Below are 24,338 nucleotides of genomic sequence, written 5' to 3' on the forward strand. Positions count from 1 at the left end.
AATTATACTGAATACCCAGAGCAGTATAAATTGTCATTTTTACTTAATAATAATTGTTTCAATAAGTTTGTATTCAAAATAATTCCTGGAAACTGACTAATTTAGGGAGAAAATGCTTTGATTTAAATTTTTACTCTAAATCATGCCTTTAAGAAAGACATAAAAAGGAACGTTGGTCGGTCTTGGATTGGTGACATTTTTTTTTCTTTTAGGAATAGATTCATATAAAAATAAAATATCTGGTGGCAACGATGGTTTGTCATGGTACATGTCGCTATTTTTTTTACTTAAACCTTAAATTGAAGTAGGAGATCGTTTCCTCGAGGAGGATTGTGCAAGGACAGTGCTAAACTAAACATCATGTTTAGAGAAACTCGTTGAAGTTGGTTCTTTAATTTTCACATGGTAACACTACAGACGGTCGGACAGTTCTTGCATCTCTTTGCATCTTCGTATATTATATATATATACCAAAGTGGCAGATCCACAGTTTCGTGTATTTCTGAGAGAAAGAATTGATATTATTGAGGATTAGTGCGACCTTAGTCATAACTAGTTTCTAGTCCTTGAGTTCCGATTTAGCTTTTCTTGAAATATTAAGTCTTGCTTGAACGGAAATGTTCTCTCTGTCAAAACGTAGCCTCCTTTTGTTTCCATATTCATTATATAATTAGCGACACACGGCAAATTATTAAACGTAAATATTAGTTCCTTTCTTTCTAGGAAAGAAAACTGTTGTAATTTTTCTCCTTGTCACTAGGAAAAGACATAAAATCGTATAAAAGTCGATGCTTCGATGTTAAATTATGATTCAAGTGCATGTGTCAGAAAAAAGCTTAGCCGAGCGCAGCCAATTGAACTCAGTTCACTTGAGGCAAGTGACAACAACTCATTTTGACACAGTATTGCACAATATTTTGAAATTCAATTTAAGTATAAAGGTCTGCTTCAGGGTGCATTTATGGATCACTTTGTATCTCATTATCTCAAAAACAGTAAATAATAGGGTTAATTTGATAAGCCTACTTCTTATAACTTTTGTCTTTAGGCTAGGGTTTTCATATGAAATCAAATAAAAAAATCAAAATCGCACCAAAAATGCTTCAAAAAAGGTCCATTTTTGGGGGCGTGGTCCTCTTCGGGTCCTTTTAACTCAAAATCCGTAAGAGACATCTGAAATCTGATTGAAAAACGCAGGCAGGAATTTCATGAGGAATGTAATAAAAAAATCAAAATCAGACCAGAAATAAATAAGCTATCGACAAGAAATCAGACAAAAATGGTTACTGTCCCCTTTGTGGCCCCTTATTCTTACTTGCCTCAAGTAACAACCCCAAAAATCAATCCCAGTCTTTCTTATGTGGTCTGGCACCTTGTAATACAAAAATATCATTTATTTACCATAAAGTTATTTTCTGGACACCAGGAAAATGCATGTTTCTGGCCCCCTTGTTGTCCCTTATTTCTGAGAAGTTCAAGTCTTTACCCCAAAAATCAATCCAAGTCTGACCCTTGTGTAGAATATATTGCAACAATATCATAGTCCTGTCTATGTTTGTGTTTGAGTTATATAGTTACATTCCATGAAATTCTTGTTTAAGCCCCTTTTGGCTCTTAATTCTAAGACTGTTGGGCCATAACCCTCAAAATCAATACCAAAATTCCTTTTGTGGTTTTTAACCTTGTTATAAAATTTTGCAACGATCAACCAACTACTAGTGATACTTAGATTATCGCACGAAAACACAAGTGTCTATGGACGACCACGACAAGCCATACCAACTACATAGAATTAGAAAAAAAATCACATTGGCGGATCCAGAGGGAAGGTGCAGGGGTTTGACACCCCTCTTTTTTACAATTTGTCATTTTCATGTGAGAACCTGACCCAAAAAGTGGCAAATAATGTCCTGACACCACCCTTTAATTCATTTCTTCACTATGTTAAAAACCACCTAAAATATTATCATTAGTATATTCAAGTAGGATATCCAATTATACACAATTAAAAAAAAAAACGATATAAAGATATTTGAATTTTCACAAAACTTGTTGTGAAATTAGTGCAGTGACTGCTTGTGCATGTGCTATCATTGATCTTTTTCAACTATAGTGCTTGTTACTAATTCTAATTCTATTTTACACTGGCATTTCAAACCCTGCAGATTTGCACTTTTTGGGTGTAGTCACAATCTCTTGAAAAAAAATTTTAAAAAAAGAAGTTGTCGTACAGATGATGAAATCCATTTTTTACTCCTCTTAAACAGAACATTGACTTTTTTATTTGAAACCATAACACTTCTGACGAGAATCCACTATACTTTCGAATCGTTTTGTTAGTGAGTGTTTAGTGATGGGCAAAAGTCAAAATCGCTTCCGCTTCGATGATTTTAAAGAAATATGTTGGGTCGTGAACTCTAGAATTCATAAACAAAATGTTTTTCTCCTAGAAGTTTATTATCTGTCCCATCAGTCTTTTGTTTATTTGTTGTTGTTGTTTTTTTTCTTATGTATGTGTGTGAGTATTTATGTTGTTGTTGTTATTATTAAAGGCCTAATTGATTTTTTTTTAATTATAAAAAAAAAAAACTTCGTTACATTTTCCAATATTTCACTCCAAGTTAATATGTTCAGAAGGTTACTGCAGTTGTCTTTCTTATAGGATATATTACATTGTCGAAATATTGTAAAATTGTCACTTTCGCACATGTCAGTAGTTACAGTGTAATTATTTGTATAAGTAAGTCGCTATCGATAAATTATTCGTATTTAAACTTTTTAATTTTCGTTTCAGACCTATTTTTAAACTGGTTGTTTCAGGCGTAAAATATTCATTCGTCAAATTGAAACCGCCAAAAAATAACACACCGATTATACGAAAATTCTTAATTAATTAATGAGCTCGCTAATTAGAAGCGGAATTAACTTAGAGTGACATGTGTCCTAATGTAATCAATGGGAAATTAAGTGAACGATGCCTCCCGCGTTGCTATTGACAGCGGAAGTAAATAAAACAAATTTGTACATGTCTGAACGAAAAAGCGATCAATATTAAAATAAGCCGACAGGTGTTCACAACAGAATAACATTGATGTTTTAAGCTTTTGGTATGTATATCTGTAATTTTATATTTTATACATAAAAAGAACTGAAAGCATCATTTACCTAGAACCGTATTATGTATCTAAACCGTATCCATGAAAGGTAAAACTCGAAAGTTTACCTTCTATTTTAACAGGCGGGAACGAAATATAAACAAAAATGGCAGCAACTGGTCGTATGAACGCTGAACTGAAAAGAAAAGCCAAAGAAGCACAAAAAGACTGTTCAGACCCTGTTGAGCTATTACGACTGAAATGTTTGGCTAGAGGTGCTCAAGGAATCAAAGGACTAGCAAGGTAAATGTTAACACATGCCCAATTAATGTATATGTTGAAACCTGTGTCAGTCCTAGATTGGAACATATCAGTAGGACTGATTTTCAACCCACTTTGCATGGCCCATCAGTGTCAATACATAAGGTCGAAAGAAAAACAAATAGGGTGGATACAAGTAGGGAGGGAAATTCTTTTATTTTTCTGAAACATTTTTAATAATAATGGGAAACAATCTAGACTTTAAGGGTGCTTAAGCCAAAATGGCCCCAAAATGATACCGATAGGCACTATAGTGTAGGGTAAGTAGCAAGGATAGCAGAAAATGGACATGATTTTTATTATTATTTTTTTTTTTTTGCTTAATTGTTTTTTTTTGGTAGTCATAAAAACATAATTTGAACTGCAAATAATGCATTTTGCCCTCTCATTGTCAATCAAACTCAATAAGACTTTTTGCATGCTTGGGTTGATTTAGGTTGGACAACTGGGAGGTGTGCACCTGTTAAAATTTGTAAACATGGGTTATGAATGCATCTCTCCTAAAATTTGTAAAATTTTGTTTATGAATGCTTCCCTCCTAAAATACATGTATGCAAAGCATGGGTTATGAATGTCGTGTAAACCACAGAGGCTTGAGTTTTTGAGTTAGACTCATTAAACAGCTAACAATTGTACTAAAATGTTGTTTTAAAGATTTTAAATATTTTGCTATGCCCAGACACTATAATATGTTAAATATTGTTAAAACATTTTAGCCCAATCTTTGGCCATTTTATGTATTTTATGCATTTGATTCATTTCATATCTATTTCAGTTTCAATCATGAACTCAAGCCCTGTGTTAAAAATCTGTATATCCACCAGACACCTAATTACTTTTTATTGGTACATGTATGTCCCAACATTCACACTGCAAAACAGGAAATGCATCCTTCCTTTAGCCAATGAGGGTTAAAAAATTATTTCAGTCAGAGATTTTCAACACATCTAATCTGAACTTGAGATAAAGGATACTACAGGCAATGTGAAGTCAGCTTTATATCTTGACCTACACTTAGGAATCGATGGTAAAGGAAAACTAGTGACCAAACTTAACAATAAATGTGATGATTTTTCATTCAGAATTGTCAACTTTCCTTTCATCTGTGGCAACATCCCTTCACCACCTGCATATGGAGTGTTCATATCACAACTCATACGTTATGCCAGAGCTTGCTGAAACTACACAGACTATTTGTATCACGCTAGAATTCTAACAAATAGGCTTCTGGAACAGGGTTATGTTGCTACAAGATTGAAGTCGTCACTACAGAAGTTTTATGGTTGTCACCATGAACTTGTGGATTGTTACAGTGTATCCATCTGTGCCATGAAAACTGATTTGTTCAATGTGTCAGTTTTCCTTTCCTCTTTTGTCTAACATGGACATGACTTTTTTATGAGCAACTCGGTGGGTATTTCTAGAAAAGCAGAGGATGCTTACCCTACTGGTGCACCTGGTCCATGCTCCCAGTTTTTAGTAGAATCTGAGTTGCTCATCTGCTTTCGTTACTTTGTATGTATGATTTTAGTTACTTTATGTTCTTTGTTGTGTATGTCTGTTTTTCACAACTGGTCTTTGTCCCTGGATTACATTCTTTTTATTACTTCTATAACCTTGGTTCCCTTGATTACTCTTTCAGTGACAATTCAAAATTTTACTCTTTATTTCAGAACATTTAAGATTTTTGATGATGATGGCAGCAGATCTTTAGATAAAAATGAATTCAGCAAAGGAATTAGAGATTACGGAATAATTCTAGACAGAGATGTTGTTGATGCTGCCTTTGTGTCTCTTGATAAAGACAATAGTGGAAAACTAGATTTTGATGAATTTTTAATTGCATTAAGAGTATGTATAGATTTTTACATTATTTATTCTACAAATAAAGTATTTTTCTGAAGTTTTGACTTCAAAGCTTACAGTATGTTTAACAAGTATTATTTACTTTTCTTTCTTTAATTTATGTTTTTTACTTTACTTGAACATAATTAATAATAATGGAACTTTAATTCACTTTAACAATTTGTGATATAATATTCTGAATTTCTTCGGACCCTTGCAACCCTACTCTTTTTTTATATGGATATCAATAAAAATTAGAGGTGGGTTGCAGGGTCAAAGGAAATTTGGACTAGTAATAGAAATGTTCATCCAAAAAAAAAATATAAGTATTTTTTTCTTTTAGTTTCCTTAAACTTACAAAAAGAAATGTTCCCGCATGATTTTGAAAAAAAAACTTAATTTTCTTTATATACAATATCATGACATATTCATGAAGATTCAAGAATTACAAAAAAAGAATTTTGATAAGTCTACTACATTCCTTCTGTTTGACAAGTTAAAGAAAATGAAAACACATATAATTTTTGTGATTAAAAAAAAAAGAATCCCTGTTTACCATTCGAAAGATCTTAATGTTTGCTTCTATTTTCTTAGCCAAAAATGAGTGCTGGCAGAAGAAGCTTAGTGACGCAAGCATTTAACAAATTAGACAAAACAGGGGATGGTCTCATTACTGTAGAAGATTTGAAAGGGGTTTATAATGTTAAAAAACATCCTAAATATTTGAATGGCGAGTGGACAGAGGACCAGTGCTTAGGACAGTTTTTGTCATCATTTGATTCAGATGACAAAGACGGAAAGGTAAATTATCACTGTTGTAATTTTTATTGTTTTCTATACTGTGGTCATTTGGACACTCATAATATAAGGGGTATTTTAGTTAATCCAGTAAAAAAATTAAATTGTTGTTGTTTTTTGTTGTTGAGACATTGAAAAATGAGTTTATATGATATTGCTAATAATTCTAACACAAAGCCTCTTCATGGAGTGAAAAAAAATGCAGTAGTCACAAAACTTAGCGATGTTTGTCAAAGGATACACCTTCTTCGACAGGTGTAATTCAGGAAACGTCAATAGATACATAAAGAAAACAACATAGCCTAAAAAATATTTGATTATATATTTTATTGACAGAACTTGTTAAAATTACTCATAAGATAGTTATTTTATTTGATAGAGATAGGCTTATCACCTGTTACTTGTATATACAAAAAATGTAATAAAGATCTATAACCACAATGGATATGTGTCCAATAATTTGAAATCATGATTATTTATGGTCATATGTACTGCAATAAGTCCATTTCAGTATTATATACTTATTCAATATAATATATAGAAAGCATGAATCAATATCAATGCCAGTTATTACTGTAATTGAAAAAAAAATTTCGTTGACCCAGTTCTGATGATTATATGTCTGCAAATATGATAAAATCTTGTTTTCTAAGAAACTACACCCCATGATATAAAATTAGCATGAATTATGTTTATGCAATACTTTCAAGAGTTTCAGCACACAATTATGGCACACCAGAGCACAAGCAATGTGTATTGTTTAGTCATTAGAAGCTTTAAATGTTCACACTGCTTGCAGTAGTACCATGTACACAATTCAAGAAGTGGGAATCTAATTTTCATGGTTTACAAAAATTTTTTATTAGTTTCTCATTATGTGATATTTTAAATTTCTGGATTTCATAATTCAAAATGAAAAAGTTTTCAATGAATGGAGGGGTTTTTTTTTCGTGTTTTTTTTTTTTTTATTTAATTTAGTGTCAAAACCAACCGTGAAAATGGGTATTTCATGCACATTAGTTCCTTCACAGTGTTTTGCAAACCCAATAGTTAATGGACAGATTTATTGCTTACAGGAGATGTAAGATGTACATTTACCTGTCTGAACAATTTTGTTTCTGATGTCATTAATTTTGTATTTAATAGACCTTTTATATACCTTTCAATTTCATGAAATTTTTATTGTTTTTTTTTCTTTTGTTCTTGATTATTGGATGATGCTCATTCTGGACTCAACTAAACCGACCATTAAATTACATATATTTAACTAAGAAAGTGATTTCAAAATTCCTTATCACATAAAGATAATTTAGAATTAGAATTTTTTTTAAACTAAGCTCTTAAATGGTATCTCTAATTATATTTATTCAGAAAATTAATCCTCAGTACACCCCCCTCTCTCTCTCTCTCCCTTTATTCATCCTTTGATTGTCTGAATATAGTTGAAATATTGCTGCTCTGGCATTAACCCCAATAATCATTCATTATTTGTCCTTTGAAAAATAATTATCCACACCACACTGTTGTGAAGGGAGATAATTCCAATTAATGTTTGTTGAATGTAATCAAAATTATATCTATGGCCAAGTGATTCTTCTCTTTGGTGGCATATAGATCAACTTAGTATTATATTCCATATCTCTAGTCATTTCTCCTTTGTCTGAGATGGTGTGTAATAATTTACTAACCATATGAAATACACATACATGTATTTTTTAACTTGAGACATGGTTTGCTATAGAAATAACCAAAATAATGGCTAATATGACAATTTACCATGACATTATTTAGTTCATCACCATGACATTTTCAATGTGTTTTGTAGTTATCTTTGGCAATATCTGTCTGCCTGAGTATCAGCATCCAATTTTAAGAAATTGAATTTACAAATATGCAGTGTATTTTTTTACTTATGTTGTTTGGAAATTTGAATGATAATGGGCTCTAAATTTTCTAAGGGGGCCATATGTCACTTTTTTTTGTCTGACACACTTTTTTTAAGCTTTCTCTACTTTTTGCCCCTGAGAAAATTGTTTGTTTGTTGGGGTTTAAAGTCCGAGCAGCAATATTTCAGCTATATTCAGACGATGAACATGAAATGGATGATTTAATGAACATGAATGATGATAAAATGAAAAAGGGATGGGACACAAGGACAATGGGGTCGACAAATTTTGATTGCCACTGGAAATAGGGAGAGGTGGATAGGGTTGGGCAATTTAGCCTCATGTGGCGGAGCCCTATGGTTTCTACTCCGGGAGAATACCACAGTAGGGTTCTTTAACGTGCGAGGAATGTGCCCCTGAGAAAAAAAAAAAACTGTTACATTAAAATTATTCCCCATAGTTATTAGGTAGAAATATTTTAAAGAAATAAAATCTTTTAACAACTCTCAACCCTAATGTGTTTCCCATATACATGTACTTGTTGTATCCACCTTGCTGATTCTTTGCATGTGCTTATTGTGTATCACAATTTATTTCCAGATCACAAGAGATGAATTTGAAAATTACTATTCTGGAGTTTCAGCATCAATAGATGGCGATGCATACTTTTCACTAATGATGACAAATGCTTGGAAACTATGAAACCCCTGCTCTACCCTGCACATAGAACTGTAGTGAAAAAAAAAAACAATAGATTCTCAAATGATTAATAATTTGTTATTTGTAAATAATTTATTTATTCATTTTTATTTAACCCATGATTGACATGGTTTTAATGTGAACATTATACAATGCAAATATATCATTTATTGCTTATTTTATTATTCATTATATTTATTGAATATTTTTATGAGCTTACAACAATTTTAAGAGATTATCAGTTTCATCCCAGTTACAATTTTATCTATTATTTGAGAATCTGTTGTTTTAGAGAAACGTAGCAAAGATATTAGACTATAAAGTGCCTTTAACAGACAATGGTGATGGTAATTGTTTGCACATGTATTGTGCTAAAATCATCACAGAATCATAGCAAGATACTTGTCATATTATGTTACCATGTTACATTAAATAATATATCTCATATATATGTACTTACATTTCACTTATTTGCATGATAATACAGGGCCGGGTCCAGAAACTTTGATAAGAGGTTGCCAGCCAAGGTTTCTAAGAAATAGGGGATGCTAGGACACTATTTGCCAGTTTTTGTCAATTTTACAAGTGAAAAGACAAATTTGTCAGTAAAAAGGGGGTGCCAACAAACTGCACCACCCTCCAGATCCACCCCTGGAATAAGCATGTCATACACATTCTTAATGCAGTGGTTGCTGGTTACTGCAAGAATGTTTCTCTGGTTGGACATCTGAAATCTGAGAGGAACTGATAACAGATTTTTAATTTTTATAATTAATTAAAAATTTGTTGTTTGGCTTGAATTAAATTATCCTATTTTTCTGGTGTAATTTCAATCACAGGTTTTGCTTTTTCACTTAAAGTATTGTATTTATAGTAATAGGATCGAATACCTGTGGTTACTTTTTTTAACCACTACTCTGGTTTCGTTTGAGAACATTATATAGACTTCTTGGTTGCACTGCATTTTATATTTGAATGTATCTTGCCCATATATTCATCCAAATATAAACATCTCACAACCACGAAGTCTTATGCCATAGGATCTGTCCCTCAAGTAAAACAAATGATTGCTGCCTAACAAGTCGCAAGATTATGTGTCAGTCTGTTATCTGCATATACATGGGTGTAGAACCTCGGTCCCTGGGATTGGGACAAAAATGGGTATTCTATTTTGACGTGCATCAAAGCTCTTTAGACCAAAGCCATGGTAAGAAAGTGATAAATACATGATAAACATTTCGTGCAACTCCAAGGCTGTGTCTATTCAAAAATATGAAGAAACTTCTATTCCTATCAGGATCGAAACCTCCAAAACAAAACTCCATTTTATCATTGTTTTACCACGGACTGGCCATTCATGTTGTTATTTAACCCCACGTTATCGCTCAGGGTAAAGCAATTCGAATGATTTGTTTCTTAATTAATTTTCCACTAAGGATGTTGCTCTTCAAGCAGGAGACACCATTAAATGCTTCTGGTTATCCTTGTGGTTGATTTAGAAACAGTAAAGTCTAGCCATAATTGGAGTCAATGCCATCATTAACTCCTCTTCCAAAATGCTTAAAAGACAGTAACCAACTTTTGGCATACATTTAGAAAACAATGTACCGATGTACAGATCTGAAACCTGTATAAAACTGGTCTCTATACGATAAGTGTCATTCTAAAATAAAATTATGTTGTTATATCGTCAAACCATATCGAAACAACGGCACAGCTGTCCAAATAGCAGTTATTTGTTGAATTTACTGCGTACTATGTCGAAACAACGGCAAGTAAGAAAACGACATTTATTACGAAATTACGATATATTACGTGGAAAGAACGACATATTTATGTCGAAATAATGACATATCTTGAAAAAAACAAATTACATGTATGTGGAAAAAAACCTCTGTTTACCTCTGTTGTAAAATCGATGAAGTATGTCGAATGACATAATTTATTTTTACAAATGGCACTTTTATATCAGCTTCCGCATAAATACAACATTAAAACTGTTAATATGATTATCTTGAAGAGCTATAATATTAGTCTTCTTTTGGGCCAGGGAGTATATATATATATTTATATATATATATTCTATTAAGTACCTGATTGGGCAGATGCTGTACGACACACAATTTAAGGAATTCTTCCGAAATATTTAAATTCTTAAAATACTTTTTTTTGTTTGGTCTCTGAACTTCGAACCTTAATAGATTAAAACTTTGAATTGATAAATTCATCCTTTACAAACGGTCATAATTGAATGTCGAAATTATACAATTCCAAAGAGTAACAGATAGAAATTACAGTTTGCCATTTTAATTGTAACATTTAAAGATATAAATAGTCTACGAAAAATATTCGTTGAGTCAAATGTAGGGCAACTGTATAACAGTAAGACATTGAATCTGAAGTTAATTTTAATCAGTTGAAGAAACGTTTAGTTAATGGCGACAAATTGTACAATATGATTTATGAAGAAATCCATGTAGAACAAATGTCCTCGAAAGACCATAAATGTTTAGCTGTTTTTTTTTTTCTTTTGAGGAACTTGATAGATGGTAACCTCCAATGAATGCAATGACAAAGCTCATTAAGTCTCGATATGTGGAACTTTTAGAAAGTTATTTCTTCGAAAGACCAAAATGACTGTAACGAAAATTTTGCTATTTCTTTATCTTTAATTTTCATTGTTGGGTAATCTGAAGCAATTGTTTAATTTCCTTGTTCGTATGTACCTAACATTACTCAAATCTCATCCTCCCAAGTCGGGGTCTTGAGTCCACCATCGCTCCCTCAAAGCGAGGGTGGACTCCAAACCCTGACTTGGGAGGATGCTCAAATGTAATTAAGAAAAATACTAAACGTGTGTGTGTCTGGTGGAGGTATTTTCAGACGTCAGTGAATTTGGAAATGAGTTGCTCAACCGGCAGAAAAAAAGTACCATTAAGAACTATGGCAGTCTTTTTGATCAACTTTATACAGGTGTTATATAAAAATTGAATTTAGTAATTCAAAATTTTATAATTAATAATCTGTTTAAGAGACTGTAGATAGCAGGCAGTTCTTATGATGTGGATGGCGAATGGTAAATTTTATTCCACGGAATTTTTTGTTCCAGTGTAATGTTTATATCATATGTATGTCAAATAGTACAATCTTTTTTTTAAAATCGACAATGGATGGCTTGGAAAATTATCTTTAAGTTCCCTAAGAAAGCAACCAAATTTTGCAAAAAATGAAAGAATATTTCAAATTTATTTCTCTTTGACCGTTGCATTTAAACAAAAACCAACATTCAACTTCGAGAAAGGATGCATTTGCGATATGAATAGTTGTATATCACGAGCAATGCAATAATGCCATTTTCATCAACAAACTGTGTTATAAAATACAGTGACTGTATCTTTTTTAAATTGTTGAATTTTATTGAAAAACACACACCAAAAAAAAATGATAAAAAACTATAGAAATATGCACGCCGAACAAATTGTAGATTTTTACTGCAGTTAACCACACACTATCATTAGGCATAAGATTATGTTGTACTTTTGTTTAGACTACCATTTCTTATTTGATAATTTGAAAAAAGTTACTTTGGCACATTAATTCACATATGCTTGTGCACACTGAATATATTCAAGATGGCCCGACACATCCTCTCCAGAGAGTGTGTCTAGCGATATTGATTGTTCACCGTGCAAATTTCTTGTAATTCATTATCGACATTTTTATTTTGGGTTACAATTTGATTCATGTCCTTTAACACAGCTTGGAGTACATAAAGTACGTGTCGTGTAGTCACTTCTCGATCTTCTATGTATATGTAGGACCCGGAGTTTATTTAAGATATTTTATGTTCGACAGAGGTGGTGTGAGAAGATTAGGGTTTTCAGTCTGTCCGTCTGTTTCACTGATCTCTTGCAAACCTTTCAATCCAGGATGAACCAGACAAACTTTTCATGTCTGCACTCGATGTTTTTGAATCATGCACATAAATCATAATAAATAAGTTCATGGTAAAACATGCATATATTACGCAAATATGATTGTCTTGGAATGTGTATTTTTATGTCGATTGATGGTACATTACTATGTTGGCATGGTTCTGTATTATACTGTAATGGTACTTTTTGGTACAAAGGCAGTAATGGCATGACATAAAAATCATGTGCAGGTACAATATATGTGCATTGTCGAAACGTTTTGATTTGTGTATGTTTAACTACCCTACAATTCGAAACGCATCAGTATTTCAGACTCCTGTTCATTTCTCTCGCTTAGAAATATGGAAAACGGTACCTTTTAATAGAAATCTGAGATTGGTGGGAGCCCACTCCTCTTTTCAGCGACCAAAACCAAGTTACCCCAGAACAAAACATCTGAAAACCATGTAAAACGCGAGAGAGCTTCATCGCATGAAAAAACATCATACAAAAATGAATAAATAAATAATTTACAAGTTTCAAAGTTTCAAAACTTTTGTGAGTAATCGTAAGACGTGTTGACAGACGAAAAACTGAAAACCATAACACGTCCGTCTAAAGAGCGATTAATTATGATTCGATGTTCATACAGAGGAATGATGAAAGAAATGAACGAGAATCCACACTTATTTTATGTTGCTAGAACTATAAGACAACTATTTGGTTCTATGGAGAATGAAACAAGCGGTTGTTTAAAGAAACCAGCAAGAATACTTTTTCTACCATTAAAGTTGAAATTCAAATTATATCGCCCCAAGAAAAGAATCCCTATTAGAGATATCCTTTCCCAATAACATGATATGCATCAAAGACAAAATATATATGTTGTCGAAACAATAGACTCGCACACGAACACACGTTAAAAGAAAACGTTTCAAATCATGTACGAAATCAATCTGCCACATATAATTGTCTTCTTTATTCATTTATCGAGGAATCAAAATTAATGTAACTGCCTTTAAACAGACATAATTATTTAATCCCTATATGCATGTCCATATTAATCCCTATGACCTTACTTTACACGATTCTAAAACGGACCAGTGGTGAAATTATTTCTCCATATCAACCAACTTGTTCGTCTAACAAAATCCCAAGCACCCGCATGTTGCAAATACAAGTATGCTTATACCACTCACATTTTCTTCCACAGATCACACGAGACGAATTTGATAACTACTACTCTGGTGTTTCAGCGTCCGTAGATAGTGATGCTTATTTTTCACTCATGATGACAAACGCTTGGAAACTATGAACGAAAAATCCCGTACAAATAGCAGTGTAGTAGAACAATTCTTAATTGTGAAACAGATTCTCAATTGATTTATAGTAGTCGAAAGAGGAGAACTTAGACCCCCCTTTTACCGATATATTCTTGTAAATAGATTTTATTTATTTTATAACGAATTCCCGGTTCTGCTTCCTAGAAAATAACACAAGCCTAGAATAAGAAATAGAAAAGCCTCGTTGAGAATCTGTTTTCTTAGTGAAGATCCAGAAATTAGTCAACTATGACAACTTGTAGTGTTGGCACAGGAAGTGGACTCCACAGAGAACAGTTTTGTTAATATATTTATCATTTTCATTAAACTACTTACTCAGTTGTGTTTATATTCACTTTGGCACGTTCACTTAACCTTGTTTTCCTTGTTAAATCAGAATAAGATATAGACTCCAAGTGTTTTTTTTTGTTTTGGGGGGGGGTGCACTCAGCAAAATTCTAGAGACACCAATAAAGAGCACGAACTCATACTTAGAGCAAGCAAAACATTTCTAAAGCCAGATCGGAAAGAATAAACACGTCAGGTCAGGGATACATGAAAGGAATTCTACAGTGACCAGATGAAGAGTTTGACCTGGAACAAAAAGCAAACGTTGATAAAAAAATGTCTACACTTTGTTTCAGTATTCGTTGTATTCAAATTTGATGCCATCGAATAGTCTTGACTTTTTATGGCGTTTCGTTTAAACCGAACAGCAGTCAAAAGATGTGAAATGCGAATATCAGACTATGCGATCATTGTACTTCTGGATATACTTCCGATATACTTTCGACACATCATAAATACAAAAAAAAATCAATATCCAAACTACATTGCACAAAATTATCGAATTCTGTTCTTTTTTTTTTAAGTCCAGCAACCTGTGCATTGTGTTCTTGGTTTTGCCTCTCAGTATATAATTCCATTTACCCTCAACCCTTAACAGCGATCTTACCTTGTTTCTAGCTAGTTGCTTTGCATGATTAAAAAATGTTAACAATATCCTAAAATATAGTAATTGACAATGCTTGGAAGCGATCTTTTGTTTCATAGCGAAGGGTGATTTTTAACATCTTACGTTTTCATTTTCTTGATTTTTTTTCTTGCTCAGTTCAATTCTGGCCTTTATGTTACCACTTGTCTACTATGCATTTTAATCCTACTCTTACCCCGGAATTGCATAAAGATTTTAAAGTGTCAGTCTCTATTAGAATCAGGCAATTTGTGAAACAGGGTATAAACAAACTCATTATTTTGAAAGTTCAATTTGAATATTTGCACCATCAAAGAAAGACGACAAGGTTTTCCATATCATTTTGGTAAATTGAGTTATAACTTCATCGAAATAGACGGGAAAAAATATTTCAAGGGCAGATAACTTTTTTTTAATAGCCTCATTTTTTTCAACATTCAATTGAAAAAAAATCTGAACAAATCCAGTGATGTAGAGATCAAATTGTGACCTTTTCAAATAGAGAAATCATCCTAGATCTTTTTTTTTTTTATTTTGTTTAATTATTACGAAGACATACTCCTTCATAGTCTTTTAATCATGAAATTTTATTCTAAATACAGGTCGCGGAAGACCACACAAAGCGGTTCCAATTTCAAAAACAACACAATAAGAAAAGAGATATGCATATAGCATATTAATTAATACAACTCTCTCGTGTGTGTATTTATTTGGTACCAAACAGACTCAGTGTTTTGTTGGGAAAAAAGCAAATTAATTGAGGATGAATTAGCAAAAAAAAAAAAAAAAAACCACCGCATAACTATAAATAGAGTATAAGTATCAACAAATATTAACAAGTTTAAGACACATAAAGAAAAAAAAAAGACGGGAATAACAAAGAATAAACCGAACCGTTTAAGCATGGTGAAAGATGTAGATAAGAAACAGGGATCTTCCAGAACTCCAGTTTAAGCATGACACATTTCTAATTTTTAAAATTTTGGTCTCATTTTTACTTTTCAGATAACTCGTGACGAATTTGACAACTATTATAGTGGAGTGTCAGCATCTATAGACAGCGATGTTTATTTCAATTTAATGATGACAAATGCGTGGGGCTTGAAAGCTTGAAAAACGCTAGGATGTCGTTATTTTTGTTAAGATCCGTCAAATATTATACATGCATATACTTTTGGGTAGACGTGCAAATAGAATTTCATTTTTTTGCTTTTCATATTTTTGAAGGGATTTTGAAAGCAATAATATATTAATGTGGATATTTAATAATCTGTAACTGGTCTAGCGCCAGTACAAACATCTCAACTCTACCAAATGCAGTTGACCTAGAGTATGAATCCGGTCAATGGGAATGGCAATGATTACATTTTAATCTTTTTTTTTGAAATTTGTAGCAAATTAAGGTAAATTGATATGTTGTTAAACGTGTTTCACAGTTAAAGAGAGATGCATGCTAGCAATCACAAGACAGATATTCCAACTTTGCAATTGTTCGTAACAATGACGAAATATCGCATGGTCACAGTAAAGTTCACAACCACACCTAAATTTTCAAAGCATTCTCCCCAAATTTCACATGTTTTGCATCATTAATGTGATAAATAAACACTTAAAAAAACAAAAACAAAAGAAGAGAATTCTGTTCTGCATGAGTTATATTTAACTGTACTGCCAGTTGCTTGTTGCAATGGTAACCTTCTAGTATATGTCATTTATAATAAGCCGATATGTCAGTAACAGCCTAGTCCGTTATGAAAACGATCATGGGAATGCAGTTAACATTCATGCCATTCCCAATAGACCCTTTTGTGGTAAGTTGGTGAGCATGCTCAATCCCATACATTTTCGCGAGGTATGATTTGAGAAGAACAAAACAATTTTCCTCGCAGAAGTATATATTGAGCTCATTGACTACCCCACAGTTAGCAAAAAAGGCCTTAAGGGTCCAGATCTATTCTAATACAAGTTCATAGCCATTTCGATCTACTTCATGGTACGTACTAAACGAAGGAACCAAACAAAAAAAAAAAAAACACCTCTCTGGACCAGTGTATCTTTATTACATGATGCCATTGTGCATTTGTTTTTTTTCTCTATCTGAATGCTTAAATCACTTATAGGGTATCCTAATCGGTTTGTGTGGATATAAATCCTTGCACCAAGTGAGCTTTGATCACATTTTTCTAGTTGTATCAGCAATGTAACTTGAAGCATTACTATATTGCTTTTTTTAATGTAACAGATAACTAGAGAAGAATTCGAGAATTACTACAGTGGAGTCAGTGCTTCAATAGACAGTGATGTTTATTTTAATCTCATGATGACAAATGCTTACAAACTTTGAATAGATAACCATTATCATTATTTTGTGCATAAAATATTTTTTCTTGTAGTCTATATGTTGCCCAATGTCTGTCCGCCTGTTGTCGAAATCTAAGAATAACCCTGCTAAATGAGTATTATGATTCAAATAATTAAAGATTATCATTATTGGCTTAGCAGCTATCCCAGATGGATGTCATACCAGTAAGTGGTAACACTGGTATTACCAATAAGTTTAGGAATTCAGTTTTTGGTGGTGTTCAAGTTAAGTAAATAAACAATCACGTGTTTTGTAAGACAACGTGTTTAACTGCATTTTTAATTCTCTTTGGTTATAGGAATCTAGTAAGAGATATTCTTGTTCTTCAAAGCCTCATTTCACCCATTCAACCGATTGTTTTTCTCTGTTCTATTGTAAATGGTCCACAGAAATAGACATTAATTTACAACTGCACTTACAGTGCATGATACACCTGTTGCCCTTTTACCTCGTCCTTATGCTTTTAATAAATTTATATGATCAACTAGAAATACTGTGAATACCCCCCCCCCCAAAAAAAAAGTAAATAAAAATGCACAAAAAAATTGGCACTATCAAGGCTGCCTCAATTTTAAGTAAGTTTTTTGTCTTGATTTTTCACCCATACATTTCTATCTTGTTTAAAACACACTTTTCTGACAAGGTTACATTTATACAAATCGTAAGGGAGCTTACTTCAATAGATATGAACAATTCCCCAAAGTTTCATGACATTTAGTGAAAGTGTTTTTGAGTAATTGTGAGAAAACTTGAAAATCTCCCTTTTTTTAAGTATAAAAATTCATAACACGGAAATGAAAAATCTGAAATTTATTAAAATCGAAAGGGAACTTATGTCAATAGGTATGAACAATTCACCAAAGTCTCATTAAAGTTGGTGAAAGCGTTTTTGAGTTATTGTCCGATGGATGGACGAAGAATGGTGTACCATAATAAGTCCTGTCTTTGACGGGCTTATAAAATGTTATACCGGATTCCAAAATTAATATTGGATAAATCTAATATTCATCTGATGCATCCTACACATATTGAAATTATACAATTATAGCTTGTTGTATGGTTTGTTTAAATATTGTTAGAATAAAAATATTTTTGTGATGGTACACATTAGATGTAAGTATCGTATTTTTGAAATGATACTACTTAAGAACAAATTGTGAACATGCTGTAAGTAGAAAGTAAATGTTTTTGCAATTTAACAATTTCTTCTTTAATTAATTAATTCTCAAATTGTGTATATCACTGATATTTTAACATATAATTGGAAACATGAATTAGTGTTTCAACTTGCCCATACAAAATTGTCTCCCTATTCGAGTGTGACCTTGAAATGTAATTAAAGAAGACACTTCATATTTGTTTTTTTTTTTATTATTTTATACACATGAGAATAAAAAGGACATACATTCCATTTTCTTCCATGGTACAGCCAAACATTTTATCATTTTCAGAAGGAGAGAAAAAAATAGAAAGAAAAAGAATAAGAATGTAATGATATCATTGAGTTATAGTTCATGTCTTGGTAGACTGTTTTTTTATTGTTTTAAATGACAGTTAATTATTCCATGAAAAAATATAACCAAAGCATATGCATATTTACTAATTGCATTCACTGTAAAAACTAATGAAATGAAATGGCATCATCCTTATCCTTAACTCAAATTTTGTACCTGTCCCATCAATATATATGTATACTACGATGAAACAAATCACTAAATACTAAGTCGAACATATACAGAAATAAAGACTGCACAATCTGTGAGTCATAGAGGACTAAAACAATGCCTTTTTCAAAAGAGTAAAGAAAATTGCACAGGTGTATCAAAAACTTGACATATTGCTTGTACCTTAGGTTCAGTTAGTAACAAAAAACTATCAAATTGAATTCAATGGCCAAGCTTCTGTTTTTATATTCTCTACTGTCCAGCAGACCTTTTTACGAAAAGTGCTAAGTTTTGTCAACACTTTGTTCATAGACATAAAAAGAACATATAAGTTATCAAAATGAAATTTTACACAAGGATGACTTCAGTTTATATCAAATTTTCCCCTTAACATAAACAAATCCATAAGAGTTTTCTAACTAAAACATTTTTTTTGCAGTTTATGAATGCATAACTCATTTACATCCAAGTGCAAAATAACACCAAAATGTGTAAATTTCATCAAATAATCCAAAAACACTTTTGTGACAATTTTTTTATGAAAGAAATGTTGACCACATGCTTTGACAACTTAGTTCAACCATTAAAACCTTTGTACCAAGAAAGCTTCCGTTAGTTTTTTTTCAGTTGGTAAAATTTTAAACAAAAAAATTGTAAGAGCCAATATATGCTTTGTACAAATTTAAATTTGACTTAAAAATATAAAAAACAAAACATGAAAATAAATACTTAGCAACCAAAAACTCCTCCACTATAACTTGAACTTTGTCCATGTTTCTTGGAATCTTTGAACAACTTCTTCACCCATATAAAGTGGGTAAAGACAGAAGATTGATTTAAGAAGTCGTTTTGTTAAAAAATGCAAGTTTAACAAGTTTGGGTATACATGTCAAGCTGAGAGAACAAGGGGAGGTAACATATAATAATGCCAGGGAAAATAGGATCAAAACTCAAAACAATCTACTACAGCCTCTACAGGCATTCTTAACTTTTTGTAGCAAATAATTAAAACACTTTACAATCATCTTAAAAATGTTGAAAATATGAAGAACATAAAAAATACTGTAAACCAATCTATTTTTACTAATTGATTTATCTAGTGTTCCTTGTGTAAAAAATTTGATGATTTACACTGAAATAAATTCAATAATTTATGATAATTTCTCCCATCAAAACATCATAACAATATCAATCTGCCAATCACAAAAATTTAAAATTTGTTGAAAATAGCGATAATGTATGTAGATTTATATAATAAATAGGAAAAAATCAATTGATTATCATGAATAACCAAAATATAATCACTAATGCTAAGGGCGCATTATGATTTTAACTCATTTGCAGAACTAGCCCACTTAAATCTAGGCGTTCTTCGGCACTTACGATTACATTTTGGTTATTCACCCTTTCCAATCAATTTTTCCTACTATGATAATAATTTTTACAATTTAGGGTGTAAATTCCATTTTCCATACATCACTCTCTAAAAGTATTCTATAATAATGAGACTAATTTGCAGCAATTTTTCTTCACTAGTTTTTCATGCTTGTAAAATTTTCGAAAATGTATTGCTTATGAAAATAAATTGGTTTACAATAGTACACCACACACATACAATGTTAAAAGTCTCGACAACATACAACTTGCAATAATTTTTGCTTAATATACTAAAAATGTACTAAAATTAAATTCATAAGGTACTAACATTCTGTAGTAGGCATTGTTGTAGTATTTGTAACATGCAAAAAAAAAAGATCTTCAATCCATAGGAATTTTGTGTCATTTTTAACATGCAGTTATTTAAAATATCATAAAATGGCTTCCTCCTGCTAATTACAGGACTACTTCATGAACAATTTTTAGGTACTACAGCCTGTCTAGCACCTTTAGGGGAAAAAATGGGGGCTAACTTTTGGCCAAATTAGGACTTTTATGACATAAAAGTAACTAACACTCAGAAAATTTTCTATTTTTCTTTCATGTCTTTTGTGAATTCCTGACAAAAGAACAACTGATTACCTGCGATGTAGAAAACTTTATAGGCAATTATGAAGCACTCTCTTAATTACAAAAAAAGCAGTCATTGTAACAAAAACTGTAAGGATAATTTTCAAAACTCTTTCTACTGCAGTGAAGATACAAAAAAATTGAGGAATTCACATGAAATATAAGTTTTTTTTTTAATTCCCTTGAATTTCAAGTTTTTTTTTAAGGAATGTTAGGGCTGTGTGACAGCTTTGTACTGTATTAAAAAATATAGACCTTACCATATATATAATACATGTACTTAAATGTCTACACTAATCTATCAATTCTAAAGGAAGCTAATGTTGAAAAAAAAATAAAGAGTCTGATTTTTTATTCAATAATTCTCATAAGTGTTATACCAAACTATTGTTTTTACTGCCAGTGGTTAATATTAAGAATTTCTCCCTTTCTGCAGTTTCTGTCATGACCCTCCCCCGCTAATCCTCATCTTCACTTTCTGTGTCAGATTGGTCGTCATATTTCATCAACACATAGGAAAGTTTTGCATTGTCCTTACGTAAATTCTTTATGCTATAAGAATTTCCTGAAGAAAAAAAAATGTATACCAGTAACGATAGTACACTATAAGAAAATAGAAAAACTATGAGCAATACCCTCACACAAACTTGATACCCTCCTCCACCATTTGATAACATGCAATTTTATCCTCAATATTGATTAGGATCAAATATTAAACAAGAGGTACACAATGAGAACATGTAATTAAGATTCTGTGAAAGTTTCAATCAATTCAATTCAGTGGTTTAGGAGGAGTAATGGATAAGAGATACCCCCTTGTGTAACAAAAAGGACATAAGGGGCTGCCTTCTAGCAAAATGAACATGCTTTAAATACTATATCATAGACTTTAGAAATAGACATCATATATAATATTTAAATGTTAACTCTATAATTTCTTGTTTATCTACTTTAAAGGAAGCCAATGTTGAAAAAAAAATCATGAGTCTGATTTTTAATACAACAATAATTTTTGAAGTATTGGTAGAACTCAGACCACTAAAATGTTACCTATCAAGCAATTTAAGTTTTGACATAAATGGTATATGACTGATTTTTCAAAGTTTCAGTTTTCAAAAATTAAATACATACAAAGCATATATTTCAAGGCCAAGCCCTACACCAGCAGTAAACCATTTTAAAATAGCTCAGTGTATATGGGAATTAATATACCATTTTAAACAAAATTGATTTTAACTAATAAAACGCTAAAATTAAAGGCACAATAAAGCATAGTGCTGCATATGAGAGCATCAATGTTGGTCTGTCAGCACAGAAATTGGGTTAACCCGAGTTCACAAGTTGAGCTGGGTTTAGTTAAGACGTGTATTCAACTTTGCACATTTCCCATTGCATTCAAAATTAACCTTTGACCTTACCTCTTGGTACACAAAAATCATCATGTGTAGAGAGGATGACACTGGATGACTGTATAGTTACCAACAATTTTCCAAATACTACATGGAATAACTGCAATTAAAGAAAAAGAAATGAGATGATTTACATTTTAATGAAACAAATATATAATGAGAAAGGATATGGTGAATACAGGTATGTCAAGAGACAACAATCCCATTGAGATGAAAAATGTCAGCTCAAGGCCAACATTGGGTCTTCAATGAAACCCTCACACCACAGGGCAGGAATGCAGCAGGCCCCCAAGCAACATTATACACAGGTGCAGTGAAACAGTTGACCTTATAGACTCCAGCAACATCAAAGAAAACTGAGAGTGAAATGAAACAAGTAATTCTTAGCATCCAATTTTCAGTCCTCTCCTGTGAAGCAAGTTCATGCCCAAGATCGCTGATATTTTGCTTTAAAAAATGAGCTATCACACAATAATTTTCACTGAGGAATAAAATTTTGGTGTGCAGATTGGCAAAAATTGCTCCTGTCTTGAGAACAGCGTGATCTACTCTCTGACCAGCACAGAAGCCAGAAATTCCTGACTTGGTACAGGCACAAAAATGTGGTTTGGTTTTAACCCTTTATGTCCACCAACCTTACTTTATAAACACTAAATGTTTGTGACTATAGATTCTAAAGGACAATTAAAAATCTAGCTTAGTGTGAGTCCAGTTAAAACTATAAAACAATGTAGTGTTTAGTTGCAATGAAATACCCAAATAGATGTTAAATCCTCAGTTCTAGAAGCATGTGTTGTGATAAAGATTAAAAATTGTCAAATATCTCCGTATCATTCAAACTTCTACCTATGTCCGGTTTGCCATTTTCAATTTAGTTGGAAAATTGCATTAAATTGAAGATAATTTAACTTCTTGAGCAACGTTGTCCGTTTTATAAAACCTAACTTGGTATTTTAGCCACACCCCCTATCTACAGCACTACTTTAATGCTATCCCAATTCTGATATGTACTTTTATTTGTGTATAAGGGCAGAAACACAGGTTCATGGATTCTTGCATTTGTGGTTTTGAGTTTTTCAGTATATGCTCTTTTGTGGGAGATTTTCACATAAAAGCAAATTTTTCTATGTAAAATTAGTATTTTTCACAGAAAATTTAGTAATTTCAACCAAAAACCTCCCATAAATCTGGAAGATTCTATAAATTTTTCATTTATTTTGTGGGAGGGTTAAGAGGTATGGTATAACAGATCTTGAAAGTTTCCACATGTCCATGTTACAGGGAATTGAACATCAAGGAAAACAAGACTTGCAGTGTGAAGTTTGTGTATTTTACCTAAAATACTGTACAAAAAGTAGTTTTATACATATTTATAAGGACAAACTTAACACAGCAAAAAATCTGATGACGAAATACTGACTCAAAGTAGACACTATTACTATATCACACATATTAGACTTTGATCTTACCAGAGTACCCTTTGAGACAATTTGCACTGGTTTCTCCTTCAAGCCTTTCAACTGAAGCATACCCATACCAAAAGCAGGATGATTAATAGAACGAGTCATGAAAAAGGGGTCAGCTCTAGTGGGTTCTTCCTGATTTGGTCCAAACTTCCAGCTTTCTTCTTGTGTACCAATACATTCTGAAATTAAAGAACTGATCTTAAATAAGAATCAGTGAAGCAGAGTGTGGTACATATTTTTACTTGTTTAACATGCAGTTGCATGCTTTGTCATGCTAGGCATACCCCCACTTGTACAGGAAGTTAATATCGAACAGCAACCAAATCACTTACAATGAATGTCCCATCTATATAAAGTCAATTCATCCACTGGGAGCAGAGATTTAGGCTAGGGGTTAAAAAGATCTTAGTTAACTTATTATGATACTATGTAGTTGTAACTTAATCACTAAAGAACTTAACATTGTATATAACTCAGTTACATCTATAGGGAGTACAGTCTGTTTAAAGTGAACCTCCTAAGGGAGAGTAAAACCATGGTCACATAATAAAAATATAGTCTTAAATATACAAGTAAA

The 24,338-nt window shown here is 32.0% G+C and overlaps 2 protein-coding genes across 4 annotated transcripts in view; one reads left to right on the top strand and one right to left on the bottom strand.

The window, feature by feature from the left end:
- The first annotated feature begins 2,949 nt into the window (after positions 1-2,949).
- On the top strand, positions 2,950-16,025 carry LOC148628517 (calcyphosin-like protein). Of its 3 annotated transcripts, none has more exons than XM_088588870.1 (5): positions 2,950-3,107; positions 3,239-3,398; positions 5,090-5,267; positions 5,856-6,062; positions 15,859-16,025. In XM_088588870.1, the coding sequence occupies exons 2-5, from the start codon at positions 3,262-3,264 to the stop codon at positions 15,964-15,966; spliced, it is 630 nt and encodes a 209-aa protein (XP_088444996.1). In that variant the 5' UTR covers positions 2,950-3,107; positions 3,239-3,261; the 3' UTR covers positions 15,967-16,025. The 3 variants fall into 3 exon arrangements, with proteins under 3 accessions (XP_088444996.1, XP_088445014.1, XP_088445005.1); XM_088588888.1 differs by lacking the exon at positions 15,859-16,025 and adding an exon at positions 13,772-14,221; XM_088588879.1 differs by lacking the exon at positions 15,859-16,025 and adding an exon at positions 8,546-9,091.
- A 2,543-nt stretch (positions 16,026-18,568) lies between these two features.
- Positions 18,569-24,338, bottom strand: part of LOC148628518 (uncharacterized) — a 54,123-nt gene continuing 48,353 nt past the window's right edge. The window contains exons 28-30 of the mRNA XM_088588848.1: positions 23,765-23,940; positions 22,305-22,395; positions 18,569-21,451 (exon numbers count right to left, since the gene is read on the bottom strand). Coding sequence (XP_088444974.1) covers positions 21,345-21,451; positions 22,305-22,395; positions 23,765-23,940 — 374 coding nt within the window. The 3' untranslated portion in view covers positions 18,569-21,344. The remainder of the gene's footprint in view (positions 21,452-22,304; positions 22,396-23,764; positions 23,941-24,338) is intronic.

The sequence above is a fragment of the Perna viridis genome, chromosome 1, assembly GCF_037379345.1.
Source record: "Perna viridis isolate PV_CMFRI_1.1 ecotype Kerala chromosome 1, ASM3737934v1, whole genome shotgun sequence".
Classification (NCBI taxonomy): Eukaryota; Metazoa; Mollusca; class Bivalvia; order Mytilida; family Mytilidae; genus Perna; species Perna viridis.